Raw genomic sequence first — 14,234 nt, 5'->3', positions numbered from 1 at the left:
AAACTTTCCTTGTGCTATTGTCTCTAATTGGTTAGCCCGGTTAACGTGCCTGTGATGAATTTGCTCTGTCCCTTTTACCGTATTGATGCCCTGAAATCACTTCCATCTTCTTTACAGTCAATGTCCAGAGGGCTACACATGCATGAAAGCAGGACGGAACCCGAACTATGGTTACACAAGCTTTGACACTTTCAGCTGGGCTTTTCTGGCTTTGTTTCGCCTTATGACTCAGGACTTTTGGGAAAACTTGTATCAATTAGTAAGTAAACGCGTTGCTTCGGTGTTACACAACCTGAGAATTTGGGGACACGGAGAATGTGACAAGCTGTATTTACTTCCTAGCGTCTGAAAGAGAAGTACAGCTGCAGAATTAGACCTTGGGTTTTGAGAAGGAAGGGGATGTTACCTGAAAGCGGGTGTTGCACTTCTAAGGCCAGAAGGGATTGTAGGTCTGCAGCGTGCGCGCAGCTGAGCTGTGAATTAATTCTGGAAGAAGCTGACTGTGCGCTGCAGAAGCTCAGCTCTGCTCACAGGAGGCGTTCAGGCGCTTTGGAGGGCAGAGTGTTTCCTTGTAACCTGAGAGTGGTTCGGGCCCCTTGCTGAAATGGCTTTTTTGACAGTTTGTTTTGTTTTGGAGAAGGCTAGGCATTGAGTTTCACACTGTACTTCTGAATCCTTTTCAGTTTGCATCCGTTGGATGTTCCCTTAAGAGAAGAAGAGGGATGTCACCTTTTGTGTTTACGGCTAATGAATGTGCAGTGTCTTAGTGCTTTGCAGTGGAAGTGCTGAGATCCTAAATACCCAGCACCGCTGTATTTTCTTAGAAGCATTCGGGTCAAGAAACATTAGATCAGCTTGCATATCAGGTGTCACTCTAGAAATTGCTTTCCCCTTTCCTTTTCTATTCCCTCTACCATTCTCTTCTACTTCTAGACCTTACGAGCAGCAGGGAAAACCTACATGATCTTCTTTGTCTTGGTGATCTTTGTGGGATCGTTCTATCTGGTAAATCTAATTTTGGCTGTGGTGGCTATGGCTTATGAAGAGCAGAACCAGGCCACACTGGAGGAGGCAGAGCAGAAAGAGGCAGAATTTAAGGCCATGTTAGAACAATTGAAAAAGCAGCAGGAAGAAGCACAGGTGAGTGTTTTTTTGTTTGTTTTTTTTTTTTTTAATGCATTTACATATTTTTAGGTTTATTTGCCTGTTATTGCAGAGCAATGGTGTATAATCAAGAATGCAGTAGTGCCACGGCTGGCTTTCCCTGGCACCTCATGCTCTGCTGTCTGGGGTTGACGCTGTTCACCGGCTCTCCGGGCTGCCGCTGTTTTTTTTCCGAATGTGTACAAGCTTGCCATGTTTATTTTGGATAGGAGAACTGCCTTATATTAAGGAGTTTAGAAACATCCTTGTGGTTTCTAGTCAAGTGTGGGAATTCCTTTGCAAGACAGGTAATTACTTCTTTGTTGATCCTTTGCTTATAAACCTAACCGAGGGACTGAGAGGGATTCTACTACTTGCAGAAGTAGACTATAAAAATGTTTACAAGTCCTGGCTGCAAGGTCCTCCCAAGGGAAAGAATAAGCATCTCAGTCCTGTCCTGAAATCTTGTGCTTCCATGCATTAAGGCATGCTCTTTCTTAAAGCAGAAATGGAGTATTATTCAAGTTAAGTTCTGATTTATTTTCCTGTTTTCTTGCCTTCACCTTCAGGCTGCTGCTATGGTCACTTCAGCAGGGACAGTCTCTGAGGATGCTGTGGAAGATGATGGTGGGGGGAGGATGTCTCGGAGCTCCTCGGAGATTTCCAAAGTCAGTTCCAAGAGTGCCAAGGAGCGTCGAAACCGGAGGAAAAAACGGAAGGACAAAGAGCTGTCAGAAGGAGAGGAGAAGGGTGATGCTGAAAAGGTGTTCAAGTCTGAATCAGAGGATGGCATGAGGAGGAAAGCGTTCAGACTACCCGATAACAGGATAGGAAGGAAGTTTTCCATCATGAACCAGGTAGTTTTCATTTCCTTCCTTAATGTTTATGTTTACTTATAGTCAGGATAATATTCTGTTTAGATCCTGATTAACATGTCCGAGGAATCTGCTCACCCATTTAAACGTGCCGTGGATCAGGAAGACACTTATGGCCTGAGTTTACAGCCCTTGCACTTACCCTGGCATAAGTTGCTCCTGAGATGAGTGTGTCTTACCAGATAAAACTTCCTTATTGGTGTAGCTCAGCCAGCCAAGAGCGAACGACTTCTAAGTACAGCTGACATCTAAGTGGCAACGGTTTGTTTGGATTTGGAGAGGGAGCAAAACTGCTGTAGCAGCACTTGAGGGCACTGAAGTACTTTGTTTCCACACTATTCACCCCCTTGTCATTCTTTCTTTTCTTCCTCCTAGTCTCTCCTCAGCATCCCAGGCTCCCCTTTTCTCTCCCGGCACAATAGCAAGAGCAGCATCTTCAGCTACAAAGGGCGGTTTCGTGACCCAGGTTCGGAGAATGAGTTTGCTGATGACGAGCACAGCACGGTGGAGGAGAGCGAAGGCAGGAGAGACTCCCTTTTCATCCCCATCCGTGGCCGTGACCGAAGGAGCAGCTACAGTGGCTACAGCGGCTACAGCCAAGGCAGCCGGTCCTCGCGGATTTTTCCCAACCTCCGCCGAAACGTGAAGAGGAACAGCACGGTGGATTGTAACGGCGTGGTGTCCCTCATTGGCGGCCCACCTTCCAGCATGCCTGGGGGACGCCTTCTGCCTGAGGTGAAAATAGATAAGGCAGCTACTGATGACAGCGTAAGGAGGTCAATGAGTAGCTAGCGTAGGCATGGCGGTCTGTCCTCTTCTGCTTCCCCGTATGCCGCCCTCCAAGTGAGCCAGCCACCCTGATGGAATGAAAGTTGGTTTGTCTGACCGCAGACGACAAAGTCTGCAGTGGATTTAAATCCCTGTGCTTTGACTTCTCCTTTCTTCCCTTCTCGGGCTTAATGACCCACCTCCTTTCCCCTGTCTTCCTGGGAAAAAAAGGGCTTGGAATTGAGTCCCAAATTAAAGGACTGATAATAACAGAGATCTTTGGCATATGTCAGGGCAGGATCTTTATCAGACCAGTCTTGCACTCTGAAGCATGTTTAGGGAAGTATCTGTTAAATTCTACCAGTTTCATTGCTATTAAGTTGTGAAGGGCTTATTTTACAAGAGAAGCTGTTAATATAATAAGGATTTCTTCAAAAAATATACACTTTTTAGTATCTGAATTTTCCTTAATTGTGACCTTTTTTAGATCAGTAGACTGAGTTGGTATTGAGTAACCTTTTTAATAGATCAACAGTTCAGGAGAGAAACAAAGCTCAAAAATAGTGTATTAGGGGTGCTTATGAGAATCTGGATAAGATTGCAACCATGTCAAGACATTCCTAAAACAATTGTTTCTGAGAAAAGCCTGCTTACCATGCCTGTACATTCCAAGCTATTTTTTAAAATTGTTTCAATTCTTGCAACCTAATTGACCCTAACTAGTTATGTTAAGCATTAGTTGCTCCCTTCTTTTTTCTTCCCCAATTAGCATGTTAATACAATGTTTTGCTTTAGTATTTAATTCTCTTTTTAACACAGCATGAACATAGTAGGAATAGTAATCTGCATGATGCATGCGTAGAAGCGAAAGTATTACTCGGCAGTTCTTTTTGCTAACTATCTGTGGAGGGACTTAAGTGTGCAACAGGCAATTAACTGTCGTGGTGGGAGGGCTGCAGGGGCTGGCAGATTCCTTGGCAGAAGTACGATGTCCTCTTGTCGATGCAATCAAATGCTCAGATGCTAAGTGGTATCAATTTGGGGGCCTTGTATGAAGTAGGATGCAATGTGGGCTTGTTAGGAGTCATTGCCTGTCTGCTCTTAATTGAGTAGTAGTACAGAGTATGAACTACCTTGTACTGCAGCAGTGCTCATTAGAAACATTCATTAAAGTATAATACTTAATTTGTCTAAGGTTTCAAGTCAATGGTACAAGCAGAACCAAGGGCTTGAGTTTTCTTTTAACCATTTATGTAACATAGGAAAGTAGAAAGGCTAGTGGGAACAAAGATATTTTTTTTTCCCTCTTGGGGATACTTGGCATATTTCTAGGCTGATAGCATGTAAAATACTGGGAAGACTAAGGGTTTGTATTAATCAATGTATGAATTTTGCAGGGTACCACTGAAATAGAAATTAAAAAGAAACCTGGTGGGTCTCTCTTGGTCTCGATGGATCAGGTGAATGCCTCCTATGGAAGAAAGGATCGAACCAACAGTGTAATGACCGGCTTGACAAATACCCTTGTTGAGGGTAGGTATGGTTTGAAGGTGTGCCTTTGGGCTTTTTCAGTGTGTATGTATCGATTGCCCTCTCGTGGCGTGTTTTAGGAAGACAGAGGACCCATCCACCAGGCAGTTACGGTATAGTTTCTCCCTCTGCTGTGGGGGCCCGCATGTGCCCTTGTTTTCTTGTGCTGGAGCTGTCCCTCTGGGTGGCCAGAGGTGCTCCCCAGCAGATGGGGCAGGTATGGACACCCGTGGCTGCTTGATTTCCCCAAGGGGATGCTGAATGGTAAAGCTGAACCTCGTGAGATGGCTTCTTAGTTGCTGGGGGGATTAGAGCAAGAGCTGGTTTATAAGGCTGGCCTTCCTGGGAGCAGGGTGGGGGGCATAGGGTAGGGAGTACAGTCTCAGGGCAGGGCTCGGTTCGTTAGGGCAGGTGCTGCACAGCAGAGATCTGCTTTGAGCCTTGGGCACCTGACAGAGAACACACAAGCCCTTCAGACATACAGGACATAGCTATTCCTGCTTTCTAATTTGCATTGTTTTTACCAAAACCTGCCTCTTTCAAGTCATAATTAATGCAGAAACATTAATGAGAGTATTTTACTTGGTCTTGCATCTGAATTATATAGATATAAAGGTAAAGGCAGCAAAGAGTTGTAATTTTACAATAATGAATATGCGGTGTGGAGATTAAAGGATTAAGAAAATGTCTGATACTGGTGTTCTGTTTTCTGCCATCTCACAAGGGCTGGAGAGACCCTCCTTGTTACAGGCCATGGGAAGAAAGATTTGAGCTACTCTAGGGTCTCAAACGTGACAGCTGTCAAAAGAGAAAGGGACTTGTGCATGATGGAAATTCAGAAGTGGACATCACACAGAGATGAGATTTCCAAATATGTTATGCAGGAACCAGTAAGAATTTGTGAACAGCAGCCATATGAGGTTGATGATCTCAAATTCCTGCTGTCTCCTGCAATAAAATTGTATGAAAACTAAATATACTTAGAAACAGAGCAAGGTTCTTCTGCTGCTTCCCTCCTGCGCAAACGCCTACAGGCTACAGTGCTACGGTCCTCTTTTTTAACTTTAGCAATTCCAAGGCAACTAAATACTAAGCAACCAGAGAACCAATGAGAAAGAGAGCAGGGGTCCTTTCCCTACCCATCCTCAGTACAAACAGCTGTATAGCCTGAATAAAACCATTGCAAGAGGGGGAAAGTTCCTCATTATTTTTTTTCTAGGCACTTGAAACAAGCCAGTTTAAAAAATGGACATGGCATTACATTTGATTTCTGTAAATGGATGTGGTTTGTCTTAATCAGGTTGTTCCTGTTCAGAATCCTTTGCAGCATTATGTCATACATTTCCTCTTTTAGATCATGTCTGCATTCAACACAGAATTCATTTAGCTTTGTTATTTAAAAACTAGCACCAAAGACAGTTTAGAATCTGTAACTTTGCTTTAAGCCATTTTACCTTGATCAGTCCTGAGTTAAATATATCCGTTCATTTAAACGAGTTTGGATTGAATCATCAGATCCGCACAGTGCTGTTGCACAGATTTAAAACTGTACTTCCTGGTAACCTCGTGCAGCTGTGCATGCGGCTCTTAACGTAGGTACCAAAGTGAAGCTGGGTACAAAGGCATGCCCTGACTCTCTTGAGTCTGTCCTGGTGATCTGCATGATTGGCCATGGTTATAAGCTTCTTTGCTTAGGAACTCTCTGTATTAAGCCATTGCCACATGTCCTGAAGTTCTTTATTTTGAGCATTGTATGAAGATAAGGCAAAATGTAACTTTGCTGCAAGAACGTTGAATCATTGTACAAGGAGGGAGACGTGAGAGAGGTTCAGGGTAGGCAAGATCAGAGAGTTTTTCAGCCATGCTCAGAGTCAGATCCAGCAGTGTTAGAGAAGAAGACTGAGCTCCATTGCTGTTTTCTTTTGTAACTGTAGAGCTGGAAGAGTCCCAGAGGAAGTGTCCCCCTTGCTGGTACAAATTTGCCAACACGTTCTTGATCTGGGAATGCCACCCGTACTGGATCAAGCTGAAGGAGATAGTGAACTTAATTGTCATGGATCCTTTTGTTGACCTGGCCATCACCATTTGTATTGTGCTGAACACTCTGTTCATGGCAATGGAGCACCATCCTATGACCCCCGAGTTTGAACATGTGCTCTCCGTAGGAAATCTGGTAAGATGGTATTAGTAAATATTCCTTACAGATCTGCTCCTACTGGGATACACTGCTTGTTAAGGTAGACTTAGACTGAAAGAGCTGCTATTACAGGCTCCTAGGGGACACTGAGAGGCATGAGCTTGTGCTCGCTGCAGTCTGTGGTGACTCAGAGATGTTGGCTAAGGGTGCAACTTTCTGGTCAAAAATTATTACTACCTAAAAATCTGCCTGTTAATTGCTGGTATGCCTGAGTAGGTCAGTGAGATTCGTGCTAGTGAAGCTGCATCAGGAGAGAAAAGACTATTGTGGGCAAGCACATGACATTGTATAGACTGCGTGTTTGAACTGGCGTGACAAATTGCATTGTTTGATAGTTACACTGAAGATCAGAAAATGAACAAAAGCGATTCTTTGCTTGTTCTTTTGTCTCTCTCTGCAACACTCCAGGTTTTCACTGGAATTTTCACAGCAGAAATGTTCCTGAAGCTTATCGCCATGGATCCCTACTATTATTTCCAAGAAGGCTGGAACATCTTTGATGGATTTATTGTCTCCCTCAGTTTAATGGAACTGGGTCTAGCAAACGTGGAAGGACTTTCCGTACTGCGATCTTTCCGATTGGTATTCATATTCCAGTCCTTTTCGAATGTTCCGATCTTGCAGCTACTAAAGTAAAGGCACCCCCCCCCCATCCTTTTTTTCCTTTGTTCTTTGGGAGGACAGGGTTGGAGTGGTATCATTTTTGTGGTCTCTTCTTACTTTACAACTGCTGTTTATATTTTATGAGATCTGAGCAACAGCTCATTGTGCATATGCAGAGAAGGTTGACTTGGTAGGTAGTGTTGAAGGACTTTGTTACAACGCACCTTTTATTTCCTGTGGTTCCTTGAGGTAATTTACCAAGTCAAATTTGCTAGGCTGTAGGTTACGGTGTAATAAAAGTGCTGAATACCTACAGCCTTCATGTGCTTTATCTTGTCCTGGCAGCAGTTAAGCTTTTGAAAATTAAATTCTGAAAACCTCAAGGTTAGGTTTCTGGGCACAGAGATCCCACAGCTGAAGTCAGGTTTTCCGAAGAGCTCAGTACTCAGAAACTCCAATTGATACCCAGCTTCAGCAAGTCCATCTCCAGATTTGATTCTCTGGATATTAAGCTTTGATTTTGTGTTCTGGATATGCCAGGAAAACAAGTGTTTTTTTTCCAGAGGAAGATGAGAGACATTCAGGAAAAAAAAAGTGACACGTACCCTTCAAATAAGTCTTCCTTAACGTTGCAAAGTTTGAAAGTGAGAAGCTCCATACTTTTCCTTTGTAAAGGGAGATAAATGTGTAGGGGAATAACTAAGTACAAATAGAGAAGGCTGAGTTGAAAGAGAAGTTAAGCATTCCCTACTGCCAGTGACCTCAGTAGCAGAAGCACTTGCAGTTTCATAAAATATGTGATGCCTCCAGTTTAGAAAGTTCTGCCTGATTTCTTTTTTTTCCTCTTTTTTTTTTTTTTTTAAGGTGAAATTAAATGAAGTGTCATTTGTCTCTTTGTTTGCTTTTGTAGCTGAGAGTCTTCAAACTGGCCAAGTCTTGGCCCACTCTGAATATGCTGATAAAAATCATCGGTAACTCGGTGGGTGCTTTGGGGAACCTGACCTTGGTGCTAGCCATCATCGTGTTCATCTTTGCGGTGGTGGGCATGCAGCTCTTCGGCAAAAGCTACAAGGAGTGTGTCTGCAAGATCAATCCGGAGTGTGAGCTACCCCGCTGGCACATGCACGATTTCTTCCACTCCTTCCTTATTGTCTTCCGTGTGTTGTGTGGGGAATGGATTGAGACCATGTGGGATTGTATGGAGGTGGCAGGACAGGCCATGTGCTTGATTGTCTTCATGATGGTCATGGTCATCGGAAATTTAGTGGTCAGTAAATGGTTACTGATGGTTTTTATTGTTTTCCGCTGGGTGGGGTAAAACACGGAGAGACCACAGGACTTAGGGTATCTCTTCCAGCTCTGTTGGAGTCCTTCATGGCCTTTGACATATGAACAGTCCTGTTGACTTTGGTAGTACAACATTAAGGCTGCGTTTTGCTTGGCCTTAGCTTGTTGCCCACAAAAAGCATCCAAACACTTTGCAATAGAAGCTGGAGGTACAAAACCGTGTCAAAGGTGACAGATCCACAAGGTGCCTGGGGGAGGTAAAAGATGCTTCAAAGTAAAACCTGGCTTTTCAAATTCCAGGAGTGGAAGTAATTCGGTATTCAGGGGAAGGCCTGAAGTGTCAAAATACGGTTAGAATTTTCTTCTAAAATCTTCCCACTAGTTCAATCATGCGGTATAGTTGCGTGCAAGAATCGACTGGTGAAATTGCACGGCCCGTTGTGTGGGAGGTTAGACTAGATCATGATGTTTCCTTGTATTTTATGAGGTAGTGTGAACAGTTGCATATCTTACAAGCAGCGTAGTGTTCCTCAAGTCCTAGATACCTCAGTGAGTGTGTTGGACACCAGAGCAGTTTCTCAGGGTGGTGTTTGGAGGCTTAGCTCCTCAGCCCCTGTTGACATTAGCAGGATGCAGGTGGCCAGATAGTTGGACTCAGCTTTGGAAATATTACCCTTGTGTGTCAGCACAGTCAGAGCTCTGCCAAGCGTGACCTCTTCTCCTTCAGGTGCTGAACCTATTCTTGGCCTTGCTACTGAGCTCCTTCAGCGCAGATAACTTGGCAGCCACAGATGATGATGGGGAGATGAACAACCTGCAGATTTCTGTCATTCGCATCAAGAAGGGCATTGCCTGGACCAAGGCAAAAGTGCGTGAATTCATGCATGCTCATTTCAAGCAGAGAGGAGGAGATGAGGTCAAACCCTTGGATGAATTGTATGACAAGAAGGTGAACTGCATTGCTAACCACACAGGGGCTGATATCAACAGAGACATTGATTATCAGAAGAATGGCAATGGCACAACAAGTGGAATTGGGAGCAGCGTGGAGAAGTACATAATAGATGAAGATCACATGTCCTTCATCAATAACCCCAATCTCACTGTCCGGGTACCTATTGCTGTAGGAGAATCAGATTTTGAAAATCTCAACACAGAAGATTTCAGCAGTGATACAGATCCAGATGGCAGCAAAGAGGTAGGATGTAATGTTAATGATGCATTCTAGTCATTTGACCTGTGAACACCTGGCAGCATCTTGGGAGGGAGAACTGGATAATTCCAGCACAAAACTTCTGTTTATGTTATGATATTGTCTTTGCATCCAAGGCAGAAGCTACTTGTGCTAGCTGCTTCATGGAGAGCCACCCATACTTCTACATTTACCTAGTAAATTTAGATATAAGATTAAAGAGACCAAGTGAATAAGCTGTCTGTCTGTCCTGTTAACATAAGATGTGAGCTGGGTCAGGATCTTTATGAGGTGAAGTGAGGAAACAACTTTCTTTATAGTAAATACAGTGAATGAATTGCTGAGTCATCAAGAGGTTCAATATTTGATGGGAAATAACTATAGGTTGGAATGGTCTTTATTTTGTGTTCAAGAAACTGGATGATACCAGCTCCTCTGAAGGTAGCACCATTGATATAAAACCTGAGGTGGAAGAAGTCCCTGTGGAGGCCCCAGAGGAGTATCTGGACCCAGATGCGTGTTTCACAGAAGGTAAGTTGAGTGTAGAAAGAAGCCTGTGAGCTGTTACTGGTCCCTGTGTCTACTGGAAGCTTACCTTAAGGTTGGGTGTGAATCTGGGCTGGGGATGGGTATTTTTAGCCTGTTTTGAGAGTCTTCTTAGACTCTGCGTCACAGGTAAACTGATCTAGAAGAATTTGCAAGGTGAAGGCCTTGGAAATGTAGTTGCCATTGCAAGGATCTAGATGACCTACCAGTAGGGAAGGTTGGCTTTTTTGTACAGTTAATGCCTTAAGTACTTAGAAAGTAGAGAAATCTGCTTCTTTTTTTTCTTTTTTTCCCTTCCCCCCCTTCTGTCACTGGCCTCAATGTCTTTCAGCAACTGATCCGTTACAAGTATTCCCATGGCAAGCATATTTTAAATGGTTCAAGGTTATTTTATCAGCAAGTTCTCCGTTCCTGTCCTGTCAAGTGCATGGATACCTCACCAAATATAACTAGCTTAATCTGTTCCCGAATCCATGTTAATTCAGGTGCCCAGATACAGAAGTGGTGAAAGTAATCATAAAACCTCAATAATATACAGCATTTAAACTGAAACTCAGCCTGCTTAATATTATTGGCATCTAAATCACTTCTTGGCACTGACAATTTTTCATTCTTCCATTTTCTCATCTGTTACCTGACAAAATCTGGGGCTCATATTCCTTTGTGCACTATGTCCATTGCAGGTTGCATGCAGCGCTGTAAATGTTGTCAGGTCAATATTGAGGAAGGGCTGGGAAAGTCTTGGTGGACCTTGAGGAAGACGTGTTTTCTGATTGTGGAACATAACTGGTTTGAGACTTTCATCATCTTTATGATCCTACTGAGCAGTGGTGCTCTGGTAAGTAAAATACAGAAATACTTGTAGCCCAATGGTGTTAAACTAGGGGACGAGTACTTGGGAAAACTGTATAGGAAATTTGGTGAAAAAGAAAGCTATGATGATTCTTACTTGGAAGACAACACAGCTCCATTGTGGTAGGTACTGTACAGAAGCCCTTCTTGATGAATTTGTATTGTTTAATTTAAGAATGAAGACAAAAATCCTGGAAATCTGGATTCTGATGGTAGTTTGACTAGAAATGTGATGATTTCTGACAATCAACCTGTATCTGTGTCTCATGTCCACTCTACCAAACAGGGATAATTACGCTTTCCTTTCTTCACTTTCTTGTCTTTGCAGAGCTTCTTGAGCTCCTGATGTTACACAAATAATCACTGTGTGTTTGTCCGTTTTCACACAGTACACAGAGGGTTATACAGCAAACAACCACAGCATGCGTTACTCACAAGTGGACAGAAGTTCACAACAATTAGTATCCCACAGCAATAGCTGGGCATTTTTTACATGCATATTTTTCATAATTACTAACAGCATGATTTCCAAGGAACTTAGCCAGTTTGGATTTGTTGAGTGCCAAGCAGCAGATAAAAACCTGTCTGTATGTTACTGGAGTGTGATACTGGGTGCTGAGCACTTAGAGATAAAGGATTTCGCTCAGATCCCTAAAAGGCAAAAATGTTCTCGTGTAAACCTAGCTTTGTAGGGTTATTTATTCAGGGGAGGTTTTTTTTTTTTTTTTGGGGGGGGGGGTGTTGTTGCAGTGGTGCAACTACTATAACAGATAAATTGCACTGTGTAAGAAATGTAATTCCCCTGCTCCTCTCAGTATTGTTTGAATAACCTTCTGGATTACCACAGTGAACTGTGGAACAACTCTGATGTAATGACAGGGGTACCTGGTTATTTCCCAGGCTTTTGAGGATATTTACATAGAACAGAGGAAAACCATCCGGACCATCCTGGAGTATGCGGACAAGGTCTTCACTTACATTTTCATCCTGGAGATGTTGCTGAAATGGTGCGCCTACGGATTCGTCAAGTTCTTCACTAATGCCTGGTGCTGGCTGGATTTCCTCATTGTGGCTGTATGTATCCTCTCCCCATTATTTCTATTTGGAAAAAAATGTTAGCTAGGAGAATGCTGGGGTAATGTTTTCTCATGAGAAATGTCCTAACTGAATCATGTATTTGATGAGGATTTACCCAGATATCTGTAAGTTTCCAAAGCACAATGGAGGATAAAAACTTTGAGCCCTTTGAGTTTTGCTGGCATTTCCTATGCAACTGTGGATTTCTGCTGTGCAGGTTCTAACGAGCCTGCAGAAATACACCTGGGTTTTCCAGCCCTTGGCTTTTTCGCTCTTGTGAAACTGTTTCTAAGAGGCCTGCTGGCATGTTGAGCTCCTGACAGGTGCTAGCAGTGGAAGAACTGGTGCAGACATGGTATTCCTAGGTGACACCTCCTTTCTCTAGTCCTTTGCTTGTATTTTTAAGAAAGGGAGGATGATGAGGCAAAGCCTTCCAAACAGGAACTGAAGTCCTAAGAATTTGGAGAAGGTGGGGGGAATTTTAGGATCCCAAGTGCTTGGATTAAAACAGTTCATCACATCCAGTTGTGAAGCGGCATCCTAGTGAGTGCCCCAAGAGAAAGTATAAAGAAAAAAAAAAAAACTAAAAAATTTCCAAACCTCTTGTTGGGAGAAAAGGAACATTTTGAATATGATTCACTTATGCCAAGTTGCTGTTCAGCGACATTATCACTCTGGAAATATTTCTGAGTAGGTGGAGGAACTATCCTTGGAATTCAGGGGCAGAAGTGACTCAAGATGTCTACATTTCCTGTGGAAAACTGACTTTATATATATGTATATGTATATATTTCTTTAAAAAGTCCTCTCTGATCCCCTTAACACCTTTCCTGCTAACACACATCTTGAAGAAGTAACTCTTCTTTTCTGAAAATATCTCTTTCACTGCCTTAAGATGAAGTACAAATGCTGACATGAAAACTAATGCTAGCTACCACCTATTCTTCTGTACCACTTTGAGGAGAGTGTTTCAGAAAACGAAATTCTTTGGGGTACTGTATTAAAAAGAAGACCAGCAGCTAAGCAACAAAAGTTTCCTTGTCTTCTAAAGTACCTGGTCAGGTAATAGATTGACAGGGAATGAACAAGTGCAGCACCAGTGATAAACGTGAGGAACCTGAATTTACAGTACTTTAGGAGAAATTGCTCTCTTTGCTTGGTATCATAGATGGGAAAATTGCACATTTTTGTCTGCAGAAAAATCTGATATGAGGACTAGAGATGCAAAAGCTATAGAATAAGTTGATGTTAAAATAATGAACCAAGGCTGAATATTACTCAACAAAGTCTCATCTCTGCATAGTATCCTGTAACTGCTAAACTTTTTTTTTTCAAGTTTTCTAATGTGATGTAGATGGGGGTTGAGTGAAGTCACATGATGGCAGCCGTAACTAACAGAGAATAAGCCTTTGCATCATAACAACGCTCTTGAATGTTATTTTTCAGGTTTGATAGCATTGTCAAATAACTCTCCTCCTCTGATTCCCAAAGCTTGCTGGGTGTATTTATGAAGACAAAGTCTTTTTCTGGGTAATAATGAAGGCTTCTGCTTTTCAGTCAATCTGGGATTCCTTTTGTCTGACATCGGTGCCTGCTGTGTCTTCTGTTGGACTGTCCCGAGAGAATAATACTGAAAAAACCCAATGAAAGCTGAAACAGCCTTTAGACATTTTCCTGCTGTTTTGTTAGGTTCACACTCAGGAACGAGGCATTATCCTAAAGGGAAGAAGCTCTAAAAGTGAGGATTCAGTGAAGCCTGTACCTTGTATTATAATTAGGGAATAAAACGCTGCAGTTCCATATGCACGCTGTGTATATGGACCTCGTAGCCCACACCTCCAAATGCCACGAGTATTTCAAAATTTGGGAACTGAATCCTGATAGGTTTCAGGATTCCACCAAAGTCCTATAGATGTTGTGCCTGTACGTAACTGTCCTCCTCAAAGTTGACTGAAACTTTTGCTTCGTGGGCCAGGCTGATTTGAGCTTCTGCCAATTGCTGCTGCTGCTTGTGCAGCCCTGCCTGAGACCGAGGTCTCACCGTTAGTCTGTCCTGCAGGTGATTCCTTGTAAGACTTTCCATTCTGCTTGTTTCCAGCATAATTTGCATGTCCTCGAAGTTCTGTGCAACCCCAGTGTTTCAAACAAAGTCCATTCTTTCAAA

The 14,234-nt window shown here is 42.9% G+C and overlaps 1 protein-coding gene across 5 annotated transcripts in view; it reads left to right on the top strand.

Moving 5' to 3' along the window:
* SCN8A (sodium voltage-gated channel alpha subunit 8) overlaps positions 1-14,234 on the top strand; it is a 60,577-nt gene that overhangs the window by 30,959 nt on the left and 15,384 nt on the right. For all 5 annotated transcript variants that reach the window (XM_080570744.1, XM_080570743.1, XM_080570746.1 and 2 more), the window contains 12 exons: positions 118-259; positions 934-1,140; positions 1,713-2,000; positions 2,394-2,753; positions 4,184-4,319; positions 6,251-6,489; positions 6,922-7,095; positions 8,027-8,383; positions 9,131-9,601; positions 10,009-10,126; positions 10,825-10,979; positions 11,894-12,067. In XM_080570744.1, coding sequence (XP_080426870.1) covers positions 118-259; positions 934-1,140; positions 1,713-2,000; positions 2,394-2,753; positions 4,184-4,319; positions 6,251-6,489; positions 6,922-7,095; positions 8,027-8,383; positions 9,131-9,601; positions 10,009-10,126; positions 10,825-10,979; positions 11,894-12,067 — 2,821 coding nt within the window. The remainder of the gene's footprint in view (positions 1-117; positions 260-933; positions 1,141-1,712; positions 2,001-2,393; positions 2,754-4,183; positions 4,320-6,250; positions 6,490-6,921; positions 7,096-8,026; positions 8,384-9,130; positions 9,602-10,008; positions 10,127-10,824; positions 10,980-11,893; positions 12,068-14,234) is intronic.

The sequence above is a fragment of the Anser brachyrhynchus genome (assembly GCF_964034855.1).
Source record: "Anser brachyrhynchus genome assembly, chromosome: 29".
Classification (NCBI taxonomy): domain Eukaryota; kingdom Metazoa; phylum Chordata; class Aves; order Anseriformes; family Anatidae; genus Anser; species Anser brachyrhynchus.
This window is presented reverse-complemented; position numbering and strand designations above follow the sequence as displayed.